This window comes from Pan troglodytes, chromosome 3, assembly GCF_028858775.2.
Source record: "Pan troglodytes isolate AG18354 chromosome 3, NHGRI_mPanTro3-v2.0_pri, whole genome shotgun sequence".
Classification (NCBI taxonomy): domain Eukaryota; kingdom Metazoa; phylum Chordata; class Mammalia; order Primates; family Hominidae; genus Pan; species Pan troglodytes.
In genome coordinates this window covers 59,169,653-59,184,688 of record NC_072401.2, presented here as the reverse complement: position 1 = coordinate 59,184,688, position 15,036 = coordinate 59,169,653, and the positions used below count along the sequence as shown (strand labels likewise).

The following is a 15,036-nucleotide window of genomic DNA, read 5'->3' as shown; positions in this document are numbered from 1 at the left end:
TCTTATAACTTAAAAAAATTGTAATCTATTTAAAAACCTTGCCACAGTAGTATTTCCATGAAACAAGGAAGAAATAACGCCAGCCTTTGGCTCTTACAGAGAATGGAAAAAATATTAGTTTTATGAGTTCTACATGAACATTAGAAGAAAGGGAACTAGGTCATCTAACTTTTGAAATGAACATAGATGTAAAAATTCTAATAAAAGTATTAGTGAATTGAATCTAGTAACATTTTAAAAGTGTATATAATACATTATGACTAAGTTGAGTTTATTCCAGAAATACAAAGGTTAGTTTAGCATCTGAGGGGCCTCAGGTTGTGGCTCACACCTGTAATCCCAGTGCTTTGGGAGGCCAAGGTGGAAGGATTGCTTGAGGCCAGGGGGTTCAGATCAGCCTAGGCAATATAGTGAGTCCCACTTTTTTTTTTTTTTTTTTGAGGTGGAGTTTTGCTCTTGTTGCCCAGGCTGGAGTGCAATGGCATGATCTCAGCTCACCACAACCTTTGCCTCCCAGGTTCAAGCGGTTCTCTTGCCTCAGCCTCCCGAGTAGCTGGGATTACAGGCATGCGCCACTGTGCCCGGCTAATTTTGTATTTTTAGTAGAGACGGGGTTTCTCCATGTTGGTCAGGCTGGTCTCGAACTCCTGACCTCAGGTGATCCACCTGCATCAGCCTCCCAAAGTGCTGGGATTACAGGCGTGAGCCACTGTGCCTGGCCGAGTCCCACTATTTATAAAAAATTTAAAAAGTTAACCAGGTGTGGTGTTGCATGCCTATAGTCCTAATTACTCAAGGAGATTGAGGTGGGAGGATTGTTTGAACCCAGGAGTTGGAGGCTGCAGTGAGCTCTGACTGCACCCCAAGCCTGGGCAATAGAGTGAGATCCTACCTCAAAAATAAATTAGAAAAAAAATATAAATTGGTCATTGTAATTCACTGCATTAGCCAAAATCAAGGAGAAAAAAAATTGTATCACAACAATACATGCAGAAAAACCATTTGCTAAAATTCAAAATCCATAATAAAAGGGTTATCAAGTAATAGATGAGAACTTTCTTCTGATAAAGCATACCTATTTGCAGAATAGCTATAACATTATAATAGTAAATGTTGAAATTTTTTCTTAATTTAGGAAAGAGTCAAGGATATCCACCACCAATATGTTACTGGAGTCTTTTTTTTTTTTTTTTTGGGACGGAGTCTCACTCTGTCACCCAGGCTGGAGTGCAGTGGCGTGATCTCAGCTCACTGCAACCTCCGCCTCCTGGGTTCAAGCAGTTCCCCTGTCTCAGCCTCCTGAGTAGCTGGGACTACGGGCGCATGCTGCCATGTCCGGCTAATTTTTGGTATTTCAGTAGACATAGGGTTTCACCATATTGTTCAGGCTGGTCTCCAACTCCTGACCTCAGATGGTCCACCCACCTCAACCTCCCAAAGTGCTGGGATTACAGGCGTGAGCCACCACACCCAGCCAATTACTGGAGTCTTAACCAATTCAGTAAGGCAAGAAAAAGAATAAAAAATATACTGACTGGAAAGGAAGAAAGAATTATTCTTTTCATTTATAGCCAATAAAAAATATGTTGATTGTTCTGAAAATCCCTTTTTGGAAAAGAAAATATGTTGAAAATCTAAAAGACCATAATTATTATTACTAATAGATGAGTTTAATGAGGTTGTCAGCTCTTGGGTCAATATAAAATTATGAATATCTCATCACCAGGAAATAGAGGCCAAAAAAAGAAAAATGAACAACAAAAAAAAGGAAAAAAAAATTAGCATCAAAAATATCAACCTAGGAACAAATCTAATGAAACCTGGAAACTATTCCTTTATGATTAGTCCATTTTGTTCTCTTTTTTTAAAATTAAATTTTTATTTTTTTGAGGAGGTTTTGCCCTGTCATCCAGGTTGGAGTGCAGTGGCATGATATCATGGCTCACTGCAGCTTTGAACTTTCCTGGCTCAAGCGATCCTCCCACCTCAGCCTCCTAGAGTGTTCCAGAGTGCTGGGATTACAGGCATGACCACCATGCCCAGCTAATTTATTTATTATTTAATTTTTTGTAGTGATGGGATTTTACTGTGTTGCCCAGGGTGATCCCAAACTCTGGGGCTCAAGTGATCCTCCCCAGGCCTTGGTCTCCCCAAGTGCTGGGGTTACAGGCGTGAGCCATCTTGCCTGGCCTATGCTCTTTTTAAGAAATATATACATGTCAAAGGTCACAAATATATTTTTCTATGTTCTTTTAAACTTAATTGTCTTGCCTTTCACATTTAGAGGTACAGTCTACTTTGAATTGCTTTTTGGGTATGACATGAGTGAAGAGTCAAATTTTATTTGATTTCATTTTAGTTTATTTTTTTGAGACGGAGTTTTGCTCTTGTTGCCTAGGCTGGAGTGTGATGGCACGATCTCGGGTCACTGCAACCTCCGCCTCCCAGGTTCAAGCAATTCTCCTGCCCCAGCCTCCCGAGTAGCTGGGATTACAGGCATGCGCCACCACACCCGGCTAATTTTGTATTTTTAGTAGAGACAAGGTTTCTCTATGTTGATCATGGCTGGTCTTGAACTCCTGACCTCAGGTGATCACCTGCCTCAGTCTCCCAAAGTGCTGAGATTACAGGCGTGAGCCACCGCGCCCAGCCTCATTTTACTTTATTCTTTTTTGAGACAAGGTCTCGTTCTTTGGCTCAGGCTGGAGTGCAGTGGTGAAATCATAGCTCATTATAGCCTCGAACTCCTGGGGTCAAGCAGTTCTCCTGTCTCAGCCTTCTGAATGGTGTGGCTTGGACTGCAGGAGAGCACCACCATACTTGGCTAATTTTTAAAATATTTTTTGCAGAGATGGGGTCTTGCTATGTTCCCCAGGCTGGTCTTGAACTCCTGGCCTCAAGCCATTCTCTTGCCTCAGCCTCCCAAAATGCTGGGATTACAGGTGTGAGCCAACTGTGCCTGGCCAGGTTTTATTTTTTCCCATAGCAATAACCAGTTGATTCAGAAATATTTATGAAAAGATTGTCCTTTGCTTATTCTGCAATGATGGCTATGTCATAAATCAAATGTTTCATCTGTGTTTGCATCTGTTTCTGTAACTGCCTAGGTCTCTCTTCTGTTCCATTGGTGTACTAAAATCATACTGTTTTATTCGTTGTGCTTTATAAATCTTAATACTTAGCTTAGTTTTTGTTTTGAGACATATTCCATCACGCAGGCTGAAGTGCAGTAATGTGATCATGGCTCACTGCAGCCTGACTTCCTCGGCTCAAGGAATCCTCCCACCTCACCCTCCTGTGTAGCTGGAACCACAGGCATGCACCACCATGCCCAGCTAGTTTTATTTTTATTGGCAGAGACGAGGTCTCAGTGTATTTCCCAGGTTGGTCTTGAATTCCTGGGCTCAAGCGATTCTCCAGCCTTGGCCTGTGAATGTGTTGGGATTACAGGTGTGATGCATCGTGCCCAGCCTGGTTCTTTAAGAATGTGTTGGATTCTTGCCTTGTTGCATTTTCAGATAAATCTTAGCCTTTTTAGGGCCTATGGAATGGCATCTCACTATCATTTCAATTTGTAGTTCCATGATTACCAACATCTCTTCATAGGACATTTGACCACCTGGAAATTTCTTTTGTGAAGTGACAGTTTAAAATTGTCTCACATTTTTCAGCTGTGTTGTCTTTTTCTTATTGATCTATATGAGTTCTTTATCTATTCTAGATATAAGATTTCTGTTGTTTGTATGTGTTGCAAATACTCTCTTCATCTCTATGCTTGCCTTTTTGCTCTCAAGGGAGTCGTTTGATGAACACAAGCTCCTCATTTCAATGTATTGATACTTCTGTGTATGGTTTTCACCTGTTCTTTGTAGGGGAACGAACGCCAGTAAGCCTATTCTGTTCAAGTACAATTAAAATTTCATTTTAAATTTAGCCATTCTGTTTTACTTACAACTGATACTTGCTTTACAGCTGTGGATTTCTTCAATCAGATCAACATGCTTTATGGAACTATCACAGACTTCTGTACAGAAGAGAGTTGTCCAGTGATGTCAGCTGGCCCAAAGTAAGACATGGTTAATGATCAGTTTCTTATTTTTACATTATTTTACGGTTCTTAAAGAAGAACGAAGTTTCTGACCATATAATTTTTCTACTTATCGTCTCTTTCTGAGGTTTGCCAGTGACTATTAATCTAGATTCCTTAGCTTGGGGTTTGTGACTGTCCATCTTGCCTTTCCTCTGTTTGCTTATGTGTCTTCTCTAGTCTGTCCTAACTGGATTACTGGAAATACCTTGCTGTTCCCTCCATTACGTACTTCTCTGGAAGCTTGCTTATTCTCTTCTTCTCTTGGACATTTTTCTTCTCTCCCATTTCACTCCTGTCATTTTCTGTCAATATTTCAAAAAATCTTACTGATCTTCAATTCTATTATCAAATATTTCTCTGTCAAAGCCTTCTGATTTCATCAGACTAACTTTTTTTACCTTTGTAATGAAATTTGTTTGTTATATTTCTTACACTATTCATATATGTTTTATTTAACCTGTTGGATTTGTTCTTTTAATTCCCTTTTGGTGCAAGGACAGAGCTTGCCACCTTGTTTTAACACCCAAAAAATGTGGGTTGAATCAGTACATTTTGGAAACTGGCTTTTATTATTACTTCTACTAATAATAGCAATGACAGTTACCATTTATTTAGTGGTACCTAAATGTAAGGCCTTTCATACATGTTTTTTACATCATATGTCAACATTCATTATAAGAATATTGCTCTATGCATTGCCGTAGACTCAAAGAATTTAGTCAAATGATCAAAGACCCCGTAACAGAAGTATAATATTGTAGCTCAGGAAAAATATGGAGATACCATATGAAGAGGTAAAAGAAGTTGGCAGTTCTCAGTAAAGAGAAAGGAAGACCGCACTAGGAAAGACACAAAGCTGTGTTTGAACCTTCACTTCTTTCTAGCCCATGGAGATGAGTATAGCTGCAGAGCTATTCAAAATCTAGCGTCTGTCAATTCCCTTCCTCCATTTACACCTCTTCCTGCAGAAGTATGTTTGTGGTTTTTACCCGTCACGGGACTGTTTACTTTGGAGAAACGTCTTCTGTGGACTTTGTATGGGGTTTGTAGTTGCAGGTGCATTTTTTGTTCTCTCCTCACCCTGTTTGAACTTATATGAACTGTCACACTCCCCACCTCGCCTTTTTGAAAAGTCTAGTCAAGATAGTCCCTTTAAAAAATAATGTGGTTTAGGCTGGGCATGGTGGCTCACGCCTATAATCCCAGCACTTTGGGAGGCTGAGACTGGCAGATCATCACCTGAGATCGGGAGGTTGAGAGCAGCCTGGGCAACATGGTGAATCTCGTCTCTACTAAAAATAGAAAAATTAGCTGGGCGTGGTGGTGTGCATCTGTAATCCCAGCTACTCAGGCAGGAGAATCACTTAAACCTGGGAGGTGGGGGTGAGGTTGCAGTGAGCTGAGATCGTGCCAGTGTGTGTACTCCAGCCTGAATGATAGAGTGAGACTCTGTCTCAAAAAAAAAAAAAAAAAAAAAAGTAATTTAAAGACATAGGTGTCTCCTAGTTTTATCATCAAAGCTAGAGTGTGAATTTCTGTTACTTGTTATTTCGGGAAGATTTCTTAGAGGAACGGGGGCATTTAGAAATGAAATCAGTCCCCCTTTAGTATTAATTCTTGCCAGTATTACTGGTGTTCACTTTGGTTAAGCTTCACTTGTGAAAATAGTTGTCTTTAATTTTTCTATTCTGTGGTTAGTTATGCCTTGAGAAATTAAATAGCACTGCCTTCTAAGAAAGCCAGTTCTTCTGGCTTGAGAGCTGTTTGTCTCTGCTCCTGTGTGCATGCATGTGTGCATACATAGTGTTAAAGCTGTGTGGTCTCCTGCCTGCGTGTCTGCTTCCCTCTCTTTCTCTTCTTTCTTCCTTCGTTCCCTTCCTTTCTCCCTCCTTCTTTCTTCTTTCTCTACGTCTCTTTTCTTCTTCCTTCTCTTCTTGTCTTTCCTCCCTCTCTTCCTTTCTCCCTTTTTTTTTTTTTGGGAGAATCGTGACATTTCCCAGTCATTAGTGCTAAGAAGATGTAGTTGTTGTCATAGTTCTTCATTTTTACCAGCAGATGCAGGATTGTGCCTAGGAGAGGCATTTGTTAATACTTAATAAATGCTAAGCCCCTTGCAAAGTGGTATTGAATGATGGCTCGTAGAACTTTGTTCTCAGATACTGTTTTTTTATTTTTATTTTATTTTTTTGAGACAGAATCTTGCTCTGTTGCCCAGGCTAGAGTGCAGTGGTGCGATCTTGGCTTACTGCAACCTCTGCATCCTAGGTTCAAGAGATCTTCCCTGCCTCAATCTCTTGAGTAGCTGGGATTACAGGTGCATGCCACCATACCCGGCTATTTTTGTATTTTTAGTATAGACAGGGTTTCATCATGTTGGCCAGACTGGTCTCAAACTCCTGACCTCAAGTGATCTGCCCTCCTCTGCCTCCCAAAGTGCTGGGATTATAGGGGTGAGCCACTGCACCTGGCCCTCAGTTACTGATTTTTATTATTATTAAAAAAGAAATTGTGAATTGGAGTTTGCAGTTTACAAGTTCATGCTGTGATGACAGAAATACATTTCAAAGAGAATAGTCTGTCAAAGGTAGAATGAGAAAGGCATCGCGGCAAAATAGAGCTACAGAATGAAGGAAGTCATTCTAAGTATAAACACGACGAAAGAAAAAGAAGATTAGGGAGTCTTAGTTGTAAACTCTAAAGGTCTAAGCAATATACAATTATTTTATTTTATTTTATTTTATTTTTGAGACGGAGTCTCGCTCTTTCACCCAGGCCGGAGTGCAGTGGCGCGATCTCGGCTCACTGCAAGCTCCGCCTCCTGGGTTCACACCATTCTCCTGCCTCAGCCCCCCGAGTAGCTGGGACTACAGGTGCCTGCCACCACACCCGGCTAATTTTTTGTATTTTTAGTAGAGACGGGGTTTCACTGTGTTAGCCAGGATTGTCTTGATCTCCTGACCTCATGATCCGCCCGCCTCGGCCTCCCAAAGGGCTGGCATTACAGGCGTGAGCCACCACGCCCGGCCTAATTATTTTATTTTTCAAAAAGCCTTAGGATATTGAAAGTTAATATTTTTTAAAAATACTTCAGGATATTGAAAATTATTCTTTGGTTTACCTTGTCTGTTTCTGATTTTTACATTTAAATATGAATGTGACACATCTGAAAATGATTGACAAGATGAAAACTTGATTGTGAGGGAAGATTAAAAATGTTAAGATTTCTTAACATAAGGTAGTAAACATGGTTGTGCCTGTCTCTTAAGAATAATGATGGGCTGGGGATGGTGGCTCACACCTGTAATCTCGGCACTTTGGGAGGCCAAGATGGGAGGATTGCTTGAGCCCAGGAGTTCAAGGGTGCGGTGAGCTATGCTCGTGCCACTGTACTTCAGCCAAAGCTACAGAGCAAGACCCTGTCTCAAAAAAAAAAAAAAAAAAAGCATAATGATGGCTAAAATCTTACCATTCATGGTCTCTAGCTCCTAAGAGGAGCAAACAAGGAGATACAATAGGCTTAAATTGCACTAAGAACTTTAGTGTTTTATTAGAATCTTTTGATTGTGAAAGTGATTTTGACTGTGAAAGTGATCAAACAGTAAAAACAGAATATCAAGAGGTGTTGGAAAGTAAGTGACTAAACAGTAAAAACAGGATATCAAGAGGTGTTGGAAAGTATCTCCTTGGAGACCTTCAAAGTGGACTTCATCCTTATTGCCCCACTTTTGGCAGTAAGGTTGTCTACAGAATGTTTAATTCAGGTATAGCTTGTTTAGTATTATTGTTCAGGTATAAGTAGTTCTGATTAAATAGAAAGCATCCTCATTTATCCTATCCGAAGATAATTTTTATTGTTTAAAATACCCTATAGTATTTTTCTATTATATATTGTCATCTCCTTTCCCAGGCTCACTGACCTGTCATTTAGCCCAAACTCTGGGGACAAGGGTAGAATTGAATCAAAGGGAGAAGTTAAGCAGCAGGAGTAACCTTTTGGAAACTAAAATACTAAATGCTAGTTCAGTTTAGAGATTTTTCCACTTTGGAGTTTCACCTGTATGCATCTTCCTTATCTCAAAATTCGGTATGTGTGTGTGTAACTCTTTTAGGGTTTTTTTTTTTTTGAGATGGAGTCTCACTCTGTTGCTCAGGCTGGAATGGGCACCATCTTGGCTCACTGCAACCTCCTCCTCCCTGGTTCAAGCGATTTCTGCTAATTTTTGTATTTTTAGTAGAGATGGGTTTTCACCATGTTGGCCAGGCTGGTCTCGAACTCCTGACCTCAAGTGATCCACGTGCCTCGGCCTCCTGAAGTGCTAGGATTACAGGTGTGAGCCACCGTGCCCGGCCTCTTTTAGGGTTCTTACACTGTTTTTACATCTTCACTCTTGAGTCTGCATTTTCTACTAGCCTGTTTTCCTTGAGAGTAGGGAAAGTGTCTTTCATTTTAGTGTTTCTTGTTCTTAGTATCTTTTACATGGAAGGTGCATATTAGATGTTTATTGAATCAAAGGATGGTGGTGTTCTGCTAATACCAAAAGCCTTTATTTGGGTTGCAAATTTTCTTTGGACCTTCTTTAAAGACATGTTTAGATCTTCAGTTAAATGTACTCAAATATGAAATCATTCTCATCTTCATTAATCTTATTTTGGTGCTTCTGTGTCATTCTCTATCCTTAACCGAAAATTTAAAGCCCCAAGTTAAAAAGAATTGTACTGTGTAAGGAGAAGTGGTTTTTAAGGAAGAAAAACAACCATAAAGTCCAAAAGTAGTCATCATAGAACTAGGAAGTAAGCTAGTTTTTCTACTACAATAATGTCTGATTCTAAAATATAAATGCTATTTATGGTGGCTATGTAAAAAAAATGGACATGTGAGGAGAGCATAGAAACAAAACATGAGTTTGTTGGGATCTACTTAGTTTGGATTGTGATAAACGCAAAGTAGTCCACTGGGTATTTAAAAATGTATCTTTATTTGGAGGAGCAGAGTGTTGAAAACATGTCTGTGTGTACATTAGTAATATAGATACATAAAATATATACACTGTGTATAGGTATATACTAATCTTCTGTGTGCTTTTTATCTCTCCAATGCAGATATGAGTATCATTGGGCAGATGGAACGAACATAAAGAAACCTATTAAGTGCTCTGCACCAAAGTATATTGATTACTTGATGACTTGGGTTCAGGACCAGTTGGATGATGAGACGTTATTTCCATCAAAAATTGGTATAATTAATTTTTGTAAGGGGGATCCATCATGATTTATCTTTTATATGTTTATAGAATTTTCCTCCCTCTTTCCACTATATCTAGTTGGAGAGTTCTTTATGGCTGTGTTGATATATGTATATGTTACGCAGTTCCCAAGAAGAGGCACAAAAGTTTGTTAACCCAGTGGTAAAATAAGCAAGTGATCCTGTGTGAATTGAGCTTTTCCCCTTTAACTTAGTGCTTTTAAATGCATAATTAGCTGAAAGTATAGGTTTATTAGAAAATAAATGATCTCCCTCTCTTAAGGTAATTATTTTTGATGATATTCTAGATTAAAGTATCACTGAGTTTATTTTCAGACAATGATAGCATTTTTTAATACTTTAAAAAAAATTATGATCATCATTGAGAATAAACTTACTTCCCTGAAGTAAGGGAAAGGCTTAAGAAGCCCTTTCAGTAGAAAGTTCTAGATGGAGGGTTATTCCCATTCTAGGAACCATGGTAAATTACCATACATAACATATATTTTTAATCTTATGCACTTACAGGTGTTCTGTGTTTTTCATACCAAATTTATCATGAACATTAAGGTAAACCGTCTATTTTATTTTATTTATTTTAATCTAAATTTTTCATTTTTTGGGAGACAAGAGTCTCTCTGTATTGCCCAGGCTGGAGTGCAGTGGCGTGATCTCGGCTCACTGCAACCTCCACCTCCCAGGTTCAAGTGATTCTCTTGCCTCAGCATCCTAAGTAACTGGGACTACAGACGCGTGCCACCACGCCCAGCTAATTTTTTTGCATTTTTAGTAGAGACAGGGTTTCACCATGTTGGCCAGGCTGGTCTCGAACTCCTGACCTCAAGTGATCTACCCACCTTGGCCTCCCAAAGTACTGGGAACCCTCTCTATAATTTTAAATGATGAGATCAGTATATCTAGGATAGTAACAAAATCTGGCCCAAAAAAGAGAATGGATATTGAGTAGATAGCTAATAACATCTGCCACAGTTGTATCTACTTATTTAGGGAAGTTCATATGGCTTCTATCCAGTGTTATTTAGTAATATATTTGTGATCAAAAGGGAGTTTGAATTTATGACCCACAATATGAATCTTACAGATTCAGATATTAAGCTATGTGAGAAGAAAACAAGATTTGAGGGGTTGCTGTATCATCGGCTGAGTGACTTTGCTTTTTTGTATTTACTTTTAAGGGCAGACTTATCAAGTAGAAATTGTTTACATTTAGATAGTCATGTTTTTGCCTTCTCAAACTTCTGACAACTGATTGTCTCAAAAAGCTAAGAGTCTGCTCCTGTAATGTTAGAACTTTTTGACATTTTATGATTTTTTTTGAAAAAAAAATGTGACAACAATATAAATAGTTGTTGTTATGGAGTATTTTAAACATATTTATTGAATGCATTAACCACTTGGAACTTTTTTAATAAAAGAGCAATTTTTCAAGACTGAATTACATATATATATATATATCTATCTCAATCATAAGGGTTGGATGAGTGTCCCCACCTTATCTCTTCTCTCTCATAATACAGTTGTAAAATTTTTATTTTGATCCAATTTCAAACATTTAGAAAATTTACAAGACTTATACAAGGAAATGTAAAAAGAATCATACAAACCCTTCATCCAGATTCTTAGTTGTTAACATCTTCCTCCTTCCCTCTCCCTCTCCCTAGCCTCTTTCACACATACACATACATTCATTCATTCCTTTTCCTAAACTGTTTGAGAGTAAGTTGCGTATATGATGCCTTTAAAAACTTTAATATGTATTTCCTTAAAAAAATCAGTACAGATATCAAACTTAGGAAATTTATACTGATGCTATACTATATAGATCTTATTTGGGCTTTTCAGGTTTTCTTAATAATGTACTTTATAAGCAAAGGAAATCTTTTATATTTGTTTTCATTTATTTGTTGTCTCTTTAGCCTCCTTTGATCTGGAAATGTGCACTTTAGTCATTTTTGGTTTTTCATGACCGATATTGTTGAGGAGGGCATATTATTTTATAGATTGTCTTTTCACTTTGGTTTGTCTTATGTGTCTTTGTGAACTATAATAATTTTAAATGAGCAATAGCAATATGATGGCAATATGATGACATTGAACCCAGTAGTACCAATATTGGCTGTTTTGCCAATCTGCATCATTTAGTAAGTTTAACAAAGGATATGGGATTTTATACATTTTTTAAAATAAATTTTATTGTATATATTTAAGGTATACAACATGATGTTATGAGATTATACATAATAAAATGGTTATTATAGTGGAACAGATTAACATATCCATCATCTTACATAGTTACCCTTTTTCCCCCTTGTGGTAAGAGCAGCTGTAATCTCATTTAGCAAAAATCCTGAATACAGTATACTATTCTTCTTTTAAATTTTTTTTTTTGAGACAGGGTCTCACTCTGTTGCCAAGGCTGGAGTTCAGTGGCACAGTCACATCTCACTGCAGCCTCATCTTCTGGGCTCAAGCAATCCTATCGCTTCAGCCTCCTAAGTAACTGGGGCCGCAGGTATACACCACCATACCTAGCTAATTTCTAGTTTTTTGTAGAGGCAAGGAGCCACTATGTTGCCCAGGCTGGTCTTGAACTCCTGGCTCAAGTGATACTCCCACCTTGTCCTCCCAAGCGTTGGGATTATAGGTGTGAGTCACTGCCCAGCCTCAGTACACTAAGTACACTATTTGTAACTATGGTCCTCATGTTGTACATTAGATCTTTAGTCTTGTTCATTTTACGTATCTGCTACTTTCTGTCCTTTCACTTAGCTCCACCACTCCCCCTGGTAGTCACTGTTTTATTCTCTATCTCTGTATATTTGACTTAAAAAAAATTCCACATATAAGTGAGGTTATACAATATTTTTCTTTTTGTGTCTGGCTTGTTTCGCTTAGCATAACATCCTCCAGGTCCATCTATGTTGTGGCAAATTGCAAGATCTCTTTTTGTAGCTGAATAATATTTCATTGTGTATATATAGCACAGTTTTAAAAATCCATTCATCTGTTGATGGACACCTGGGTTGTTTCCATATCTTGGCTATTGTGGACAATGCTGTAGTGAACATAGGAGTGCAGATACCTTTATGACTGGGTTATTTCATTTCCTTTGGGTATATGCCTAGAAGACGGATTGCTGGGTCATATGGTATTCTATTTTTAATTCTTTAGGAACCTCCATGCTGTTTTCCATAGTGGCCATACCAATCTGTGTTCCCACCAACAGTATATAAGAGTTCCCTCTTCTCCACAGGGATTTTCTATTTTTCTGCTTTTGTATTTCAGTGCTGTAAAAGTGCTGTAATTTACAAATCGATGGAATAGAGAATGCAGCTAATTTCAGGACAAATGTAGACCTGGAGTAGTAATGAAGTAATTCCCATAGAAAAAAGTACAATATAAACTGCAAGCATTTTAAACAAAACTGAAGGTGGTTAATGCATTATTTCTGTTCAGCACATATTTGTATTGAGACTTAAGAAATCCGATGATCTGAGTGTGAGTTTAAGCTCCACTACCATCTTGGGTGTGTGTGTGTGTGTTTCATTTTAGAAATGTGGTGGTAGTATGTTAGAGACATAACAGGCTGTAATGAAGACTAATTCTTATACCATAAAAACTTTGAAGTTTATTTTCATTCATGACATGTTGAGAACTTCTGAAAAGGTATAATGGGTATATGTATAAATTCATAAATGCTACTTCTTTTCAGCCTTGTCTTGGTAATTTATGTTGCCCTTTGCCGACAAACTCATTGTCTTGTTGTCATCTCTTGTTACTAGAGGGAGTTGTTTATCTCTTTTCTAGGTGTCCCGTTCCCAAAGAATTTCATGTCTGTGGCAAAAACTATACTCAAACGCCTCTTTAGGGTTTATGCTCACATTTATCATCAGCATTTTGACCCTGTGATCCAGCTTCAGGAGGAAGCACATCTAAATACATCTTTCAAGCACTTTATTTTTTTTGTCCAGGTAAGTTGGATTAGGAGGCCTTTGGTGCTCAGGGTAAGCATTTATCTTCATAGTTCTAAGGTAAATACTGTATTCACACTGTCAGGATGGAATTTGCCATATCTCTGTAGTCTGCATCCTCTTCTACAGTTTTCCATGATGATAAGGACTGACTTTTTGTTTCTAAATTTTATTAGTTTCCAAGTTGATGGTATGCAAGTCTAAAATGGATTCGAAAAGTCGTGCCTTGGATTTGCTTCAGTTAACAGGCCATATGGAGGGACTGGATAATGAATCTGACTAGTTTGGCAGATCTGTGGATGAACTGGTTCTCCTGGGCATTTTAGTACTTCTCCTACTGCAGTCTGCCCTGGATCTTTATTAGCGGACTCTGGTGCAGGAATGGGTTTTGAATATCACATCTGTTTTTTGTCCTTTTGTTTTTTTTAAAACCACATTCTAAATAAGTTTTAAGTTAAGGACTATCCATCATGTCTGAGGGAAAAATATGTCACAAAGAATGTTTCTGTGCCACAGGGCCATTAGTCTTTGGTCTGACTTCCTAGTTAACTTCCTCTTTTTTTAGTCTTCAAATAACTGGCCTTAGAAATGTAGACTAAGAGCAGTGACAGTATTCTCACCGTGCTCTAATAATAAGAGAAATAACAGGCAAAAATGAAAAAGAGGTGGAAATAAAAGAGCTGACCAGTTTTTTATTGTTGCTATTATTGTTGTTGGAGGTTGAGAAGGTCATCAGGAGAATAAACAATTAAACATCTTGAATTCGTGTTGTTTTTGTGTATCTACAGGCATATATTTATAAATGCCTTTGCCACTTCCCCTGTTCTCTTAAGAAATTTGTATCCATCTTCCCCCTGTACACACTCCTCACACTGAAGGCACACATTTTACCTATATAAACATACTTTAGGAGATTGTAACTTGCCAAAACTGTTGCTCTCAACAGTTACTTTACTGTGGTATCCCATGTCCAGAACTCAGGAACAAAGAAAATGTTGTCCTAAAGTTTGCATCTGTGTTTGGTTTAGGCAGAACATGATTGCTAAAGTTCAGGTTGTGGTGGTTTAAGAGAGTATATTCTCCCTCCAGAAGGGTTAATTTTACTGGACTCAGTGATCTTACACTGTGTTTCCCAACTCCTAGCGAATAGCAAGGGATTGATACATAGCATTTACCACATCTGATTCTTTTTGTATCTCAGGACACTGTGAGCTTCTTAAAGGTAGGTCCATTATACAGTATCACTGTTTGATTAAGTAAGGGGGGCACCTGCCTTGGGCCCCACAATTTAAAGATACCTGCTCTGGTCCTTCCACAGCCTGCACCCCTCCCCACAGAGTGAGGAATCCATAGGGCTAAGAATATGCCTACCTAGATCCCTTCTGTTGCTTGCTTGGGTACCTGAAGCCCAGAATTCTCTGTCCACATGGTCCAAAATGTATTTCCAGGGTCTCCATGCATCTTTTTCTGGGCTCCATTCTTTTGAGGGCGGGTCCCGTCTCTGATATGTATACCTCTAGGCCTGAGGGTTTGCTGATGGCAGCTGTTTCTGAGGGCATGTGGACATTACCCAAAGTGTCCACACTCGTATGTGAGACCTCTTGAGGTGCAGGGTGGATGGGGTTGGAAAAGCAGGGAGGTTTTCTGAGGGCTAGGCACCTGGGGCTGGCTTTCCTCATGTCACTACTTTCCAGTGCAGAATCCTGAGTCTG

The 15,036-nt window shown here is 38.7% G+C and overlaps 1 protein-coding gene across 5 annotated transcripts in view; it reads left to right on the top strand.

Moving 5' to 3' along the window:
* The window catches only part of MOB1B (MOB kinase activator 1B), an 85,541-nt gene that overhangs the window by 63,355 nt on the left and 7,150 nt on the right, over positions 1 to 15,036 (top strand). For all 5 annotated transcript variants that reach the window (XM_001159188.6, XM_063809582.1, XM_063809579.1 and 2 more), the window contains 3 exons: positions 3,973 to 4,066; positions 9,191 to 9,324; positions 13,161 to 13,324. In XM_001159188.6, the coding sequence (XP_001159188.1) occupies positions 3,973 to 4,066; positions 9,191 to 9,324; positions 13,161 to 13,324 (392 nt within the window). The remainder of the gene's footprint in view (positions 1 to 3,972; positions 4,067 to 9,190; positions 9,325 to 13,160; positions 13,325 to 15,036) is intronic.